The sequence below is a fragment of the Tripterygium wilfordii genome, chromosome 4, assembly GCF_013401445.1.
Source record: "Tripterygium wilfordii isolate XIE 37 chromosome 4, ASM1340144v1, whole genome shotgun sequence".
Classification (NCBI taxonomy): domain Eukaryota; kingdom Viridiplantae; phylum Streptophyta; class Magnoliopsida; order Celastrales; family Celastraceae; genus Tripterygium; species Tripterygium wilfordii.
In genome coordinates this window covers 5009807-5016887 of record NC_052235.1, presented here as the reverse complement: position 1 = coordinate 5016887, position 7081 = coordinate 5009807, and the positions used below count along the sequence as shown (strand labels likewise).

General features: G+C 36.1%; 1 protein-coding gene and 1 pseudogene across 1 annotated transcript; both read left to right on the top strand.

The window, feature by feature from the left end:
* Positions 1–381: 381 nt before the first annotated feature.
* Positions 382–5215, top strand: LOC119997982 (annotated as a pseudogene).
* Positions 5216–5592: 377 nt separating this feature from the next.
* Positions 5593–7071, top strand: LOC119996315 (dirigent protein 22-like). The gene has a single exon (XM_038842903.1). It carries the CDS (start codon positions 6357–6359, stop codon positions 6951–6953), a length of 597 nt encoding a protein of 198 aa, XP_038698831.1. The 5' UTR covers positions 5593–6356; the 3' UTR covers positions 6954–7071.
* Positions 7072–7081: the final 10 nt, after the last annotated feature.

Sequence of the window (7081 nt, the reverse complement as noted above, 5' to 3'; positions counted from 1 at the left end):
CGTTCTTAATAAGGTGTTAAGTTTGAGTCTCTTATTAGACCAAACCTTGGAATTGTCTTCCTCAAGTTTGATTTCAATTCAATAAAGATTGTCGATGTTTGTTTGTAATTGATCATTTGATTTGGGATGTTTTGCTATTTTTGTACTTAGAACTGGTTGAAGCATTTATATAATCGGTTTTTTTCTAAAAAAAATTTCTAAGATACTTGTTGTACGTCCCAATACAGCCAAAAACATTGATCACATGCAAAAAAAAATTTGTAATGCATGCATATTTATGATTTAAAGTTAACATTTATATGAAGGATAGAAACATATTTATGTATATATATATATTCATGACAAACAAATTAATTAACTAGGGATGGAATTAGCTGAAAGTGATTCATGGAATTAGGTGACGCTTTCATGTGAATAAATACACAATATCTTATTAGTGGATCAAAATGTTCATCGACAAGCATCTACATTGCTAGCTATAGCCAAATGGGATAGTGTCAATTGGGTAATAATTTGTAGTAAATGTAGACAAAGAATATGTTTTCTTTGATAAGCAACGATACACTAGACAGCAAAGAGAAAAGATACAAAAGATCATCAATAAGGATGGCATTTGAGAGAAAATCCAAATGAACAGACCTAGCGAAGTGACTGAAGAACTACGTAAAAATGTAGAGGAACACCAAAGTGAAGACAAAGGGATATATATAAATGGTAATATCTGGTAGCATTTGTTTGCCTCGCGACACCCCAGACCCACGGACTGGGGTGTCATAATGTCGAACAAATGCTGGAAACAACTTTACAAGCTGTCATCTTATAGAGAGAATATTGATTCACAGGAAGGGGATAAACACAACTCAATAAAGACTAATCAAGAAAAGTGTGTTCTTGATAAGAAATACTGAAAGAAATTTGGGTCTAGCTTACAAATTCCAAAAGACAAGACAGAGATTTAACTTAAATCATTTTAAAATATTCCTTTGATTACTAGTCTTCGATCAAAAATTCTTATAATAATCGATCAAAATTTTTGTATACATTTATGTAATATAATTAATACCTAGTAGTTGCACGTAAGTCACTATAAATATGCACCCTTAAAACTTCTAGAGCTACAATTGAGTACAGTAGAGCCAGTGACCATGACTAGAGCAAGAGTTCTTCCCATTACACACGCCAAATTCCTCATCTTCCTAATCTTCTCAAACTTGGTCACAGTCCTAGTCAACGGGGAAGGAATTGATGAAGACTTTGTTCGAACCCTAGATCACAAGCTCATCGGTCTCAAGAAGGAAAAGCTTAGCCATTTTCGGCTATACTGGCATGACATTGTTAGTGGCAAAAACCCCACTACAGTACCTGTAGTGAAATCAGTATCCAACACATCAGCGACTGGTTTTGGCACGATAGTGATGAAAATTTAATTACCGTAGTCATCATCTAAGCCTCAACTCCAACTATTTTTGAATTGCTTACATGAATCCATGATGAAAATTTATTTCAAGCTCACTTTGTGGATTCTCTATCGCCACTCAACTTGGTATATAGTTACACTCTCCCCTATTTCTAGCTCATCCAGTTTCTTAAATATTGCCTCCTTCCATGTCTTTTTTGGTCTCTACTCTCTCTTCACATCTCCTACTTGAATTTTTACCCCTATTTGCGGTGGAATGCTCCCATCTAAACTTCATATGTGCCAATACCAGCTTGAACAATTTTCTCTCACATTATCCCACCTTAGATCGACTGACATCAATTCATATCTTGCCTTTCGTAGTTTCCTTGTGTTGCCTCACACCAAGTGAACTTTTTCATCACCGCTACAATCATTCTTAGCATTTCCTCTCTCCAAAAGCCAACATTCCGCAGTATATATCATTGCAGGAAGAATAGCATACATATAGAATTCTCCTTTAGTTTCAAAGTTATCTTTTGAGTATATAAAACACTAAATGCATTTTCCCACTTTATTCAAACAGATTTAACCCTATGGGATAATTCTATCGATCTTATTCGCCTAAAAAGCTTAACAGCATCAAATATAAAAGTAAAAAAGCTAACTTGTTCTTTTCTTCAGGAAGTTCTTCAACAAAAATAAATGGGGGTAATAGGAAATTGTATGTCAAAGGATCATTTGTAAGCAAATCCCCCATCGTATCATATAATGGCTACTGGATACTGCTTAAAGTCTATCAAATATGTATATGTCCAACACTACTGAGCTCAATAGGAACTATTATTATTTTTTTCAATCCACTAAAATGGGACATCTAGATTCAAAACTCCCATTCCCCTCTTCAAGACACTTTCCAGGTAACCCACCTATTAAAACAGTAGCCTACCATTAGCGATAGTTCATTGAATAGTATCCTAGGTGAGCCAAAAATCATAAACATTTTTAACTTACAATTGTTCTCTAAGTTTGCTTACACTACCAAGCATTTTGTTTATTCTTCTTTTGAGACGAAAGCAACCAAACAGATATTAAGAACAAAACGATCAGAGTAAGAACAAATGAAGGCTTCATCTTCAAGGAATGCCAAACAACTCGAAATTCATATGTTATACTTCTCCATTCCCCTGACTATCAACAAGGAGCTAATTAAACTGATTCTATAAATAAATAAGAAGCGTTTTGTTTATTCTTCTTTGTATCGTTTAGTAAACAGTCTAATTCTATAAATTAACTTCGAAAAGGCACAATTAAACTGATTCTCGTTCATTTATAGTCAGAACAAAATTTCAAATCATGTCCCCTGACATATAATTCCAATTTCCCTGATAAAGACCGTCAATTCCATTTCATCATCCCAAAATCCACAATCCAAACAAGAAAATAAAAAAATGAAAACCAAAATTGAACCAATAATAGAATGTATGAAATCAAAATAACACCATATACATTAAAGAGGATGGAAGGAATTGAGAGATTACGTTTTGGTTGCTGTTTGGCGAAGAGGAGGAGTTCCGGGCCATGGTGGGCGACACGGAGTTCAAGTTGGGACGCTTCTTCTCTGGCTCTGAGTCTTCCATTACAACACTGCAGCTGGAACCAACATTCGAGCTCCGTGAGCGGAACTGAAACCCTATATAGGACGAATTTTCTTTTCAACTAAGGAAGAGAAAATCTTAAAATCGGTCGAGCTCGATAGACACGAAGAGTCGGAAGAGACTTCATATCCAAAACATGACTGGGTCTGGGAATGCACCAGCCCATTGGACCTCTGCGACCCAGTTGGCAAAATCACGGTCATGGATGGTTCCTAGCTGCAATCGTAAGTCGTAACCTGAATCCCCTTAATAAATAGCTAAATACTAACATGCAATAAAGCCATCCTCCGATGTCAGACTAACAGCTAGCTGAGCAAGTCCAAAAAGTTCAGACACGGCCCATATCATGATGGATATTGAAGCATGTTGAACCGTTTGCTTTTCCTGTGATACGAATGTATTGGGCTTGAGCCTGAAATGAAAAGAAAGTCTAAAACTTTCAGACATGGCCCATATCGGGATGGATATTCAATCATTGCATGGCTTGTTTTACTTGTCAGGAAAGGAAAGAACGACTCATAAAGATCTGTAATTCAGAAGTTTCACTTTCTGTCCAGCATGATTTTCCAGGAAAGTGAATATCCTTTGCGTCTAATGATCGACCTTCGTGTAAAAAATGCACGTCCAAAGGAATACCGACAAAATGAAATTGAAGTGTACAGTCCACTACTGTCATATCAAGAATCAAATTAAAAATGCTTTATGAAAGAAAAGACCACAAAGAAATCCTGCAGAACGCGGTAGGTGTATATTATTCCTACGTATACATCCAAATCACAAGGTGGCATATATTATTCACTTACTAAATATAGTGCTTAATTTATGAATACATGTAATCACAATACATAAGTGGAGTTATATATAAGGCTTTCAAATTCATTTATAGCTAATGTTAATTTAAGAATCTATTCAACTTGTAATCAACAATGATTCATGTGTTGATGATTGCAAACTGCTCCAACAAACTTGGGTGACATACATCTCTTGTCAATACTTGTATTCCCACATCGGATTGACATAACCCAACTGAATAGTATATCAGCAAATGTCCAGCTCCTCCAACACAAGTAACATGTTTTTTAGGCCTAAGTATTTCGGAAACAACCCAGGAGAACAAATCCGTGCAGCCCTTTGACCCGAACCTCTACTTGTTTCCACTTATTGTGCCTCACATAAACGAGTTCACGAGTACCGAAAAGTGTAAAGACTTGTAGTCCCACAACAGCTTGACATAATCCAATTGAGTGTTATTAAGAAAATGTTCAACTCCTTTCATACAAGTGACGCCTTTTTTAGGCCTAAGTATTTTAGAGACGGCACATGAGAACAAATTCGTGAGGCCTTTGACTCTGAGCAGATAATATCACTTTAATGTGTTTGGGCTGAATTTTCTAACATCTTCAATTATTAATCTGGATAGATTGCATATCCAAGTAAGATCTTGGTGTATATGGAGAATATAAAAATTAATTTGATATTTGTGGTCTTGATCATTTCTACACATCGTATAAATAGCAATGCAAGGTGAGTAATCTCCTTGCTCTCTTAGTATTCATTCTTGTATGAGAGCTTCTCAGAAAGTGTAAACATGAATAGACTCCTCTTCGTTACTCTCATTTTCTCCTTCATCCACTTCCATCTCTTCACAAGCCTCGCCACCAAATCAATCAATCAAGGAAGATAATTATGAGCACGAGCTAATGAAACTCAAGAAAGAAAAGCTCACTCAAATGCGCTTGTATTGGCATGAAATTGCTGAAGGCCAAAACCAAACATCAATTTTATCCGTGCCACCCCACCCATCAACACATCCGCAACATTATTTGGCGAAATTAGGGTTATGGACGATCTGAATTGACCGTAGAGCCAAATCGTAGCTCAAAATTAATTGGAAGGTCACGAGGAATATATGCGAGCACGTCACATAAAGAATTCAAGTTCTTGATGGTATTGAACTTTGTATTCACTGAAGGGGAGTACAATGGTAGCTCGATTACAATAGCCGGGTGGAACCCAGTTATGACGAAAGGTGAGAGAGATGCCAATCCTCGGTGGTACCGGCCTTTTTAGGTTTTCTAGGGGTTATGTGAAGGCTAGCACGCACTATTTTATCTACCCGGTTGCCATTGTTAAGTATGATGCTTATGTGTTGCATTATTGATCGTTCTTAATAAGGTGTTAAGTTTGAGTCTCTTATTAGACCAAACCTTGGAATTGTCTTCCTCAAGTTTGATTTCAATTCAATAAAGATTGTCGATGTTTGTTTGTAATTGATCATTTGATTTGGGATGTTTTGCTATTTTTGTACTTAGAACTGGTTGAAGCATTTAGATAATCGGTTTTTTTTCTAAAAAAATTTCTAAGATACTTGTTGTACGTCCCAATACAGCCAAAAACATTGATCACATGCAAAAAAAATTTGTAATGCATGCTTATGATTTAAAGTTAACATTTATATGAAGGATAGAAACATATTTATGTATATATATATATTCATGACAAACAAATTAATTAACTAGGGATGGAATTAGCTGAAAGTGATTCATGGAATTAGGTGACGCTTTCATGTGAATAAATACACAATATCTTATTAGTGGATCAAAATGTTCATCGACAAGCATCTACATTGCTAGCTATAGCCAAATGGGATAGTGTCAATTGGGTAATAATTTGTAGTAAATGTAGACAAAGAATATGTTTTCTTTGATAAGCAACGATACACTAGACAGCAAAGAGAAAAGATACAAAAGATCATCAATAAGGATGGCATTTGAGAGAAAATCCAAATGAACAGACCTAGCAAAGTGACTGAAGAACTACGTAAAAATGTAGAGGAACACCAAAGTGAAGACAAAGGGATATATATAAATGGTAATATCTGGTAGCATTTGTTTGCCTCGCGACACCCCAGACCCACGGACTGGGGTGTCATAATGTCGAACAAATGCTGGAAACAACTTTACAAGCTGTCATCTTATAGAGAGAATATTGATTCACAGGAAGGGGATAAACACAACTCAATAAAGACTAATCAAGAAAAGTGTGTTCTTGATAAGAAATACTGAAAGAAATTTGGGTCTAGCTTACAAATTCCAAAAGACAAGACAGAGATTTAACTTAAATCATTTTAAAATATTCCTTTGATTACTAGTCTTCGATCAAAAATTCTTATAATAATCGATCAAAATTTTTGTATACATTTATGTAATATAATTAATACCTAGTAGTTGCACGTAAGTCACTATAAATATGCACCCTTAAAACTTCTAGAGCTACAATTGAGTACAGTAGAGCCAGTGACCATGACTAGAGCAAGAGTTCTTCCCATTACACACGCCAAATTCCTCATCTTCCTAATCTTCTCAAACTTGGTCACAGTCCTAGTCAACGGGGAAGGAATTGATGAAGACTTTGTTCGAACCCTAGATCACAAGCTCATCGGTCTCAAGAAGGAAAAGCTTAGCCATTTTCGGCTATACTGGCATGACATTGTTAGTGGCAAAAACCCCACTACAGTACCTGTAGTGAAATCAGTATCCAACACATCAGCGACTGGTTTTGGCACGATAGTGATGATCGATGATCCGTTAACATTAGGGCCTAAATTGAGCTCAAAATTGGTAGGAAGGGCACAAGGGTTTTATGCATTAGCATCACAAGAAGAAATTGAGTTGTTGATGGCTATGAATTTTGTTTTCATTGAAGGCAAGTACAACGGCGGCACAATAACAATCTTGGGGAGAGACACAGTTTTCTCTAAGGTTAGAGAGATGCCAGTGATCGGAGGGAGCGGACTTTTCCGATTTGCTAGAGGTTATGTTCAGGCTACTACTTATATGTTTAATCAAGCGTCTGGAGATGCCACTGTTGAGTATAATGTTTATGTGATTCATTATTGACGGACGGTGATCTCTAGATTATTCACTCTTTCTCAATGGACAAGATGAAGTGCTATCTGTCATTTACTTTTTTGACCTTGACTTCATATTTACGAATGGTCAAATAAAGTGGGATCTGCTTTGCTCAC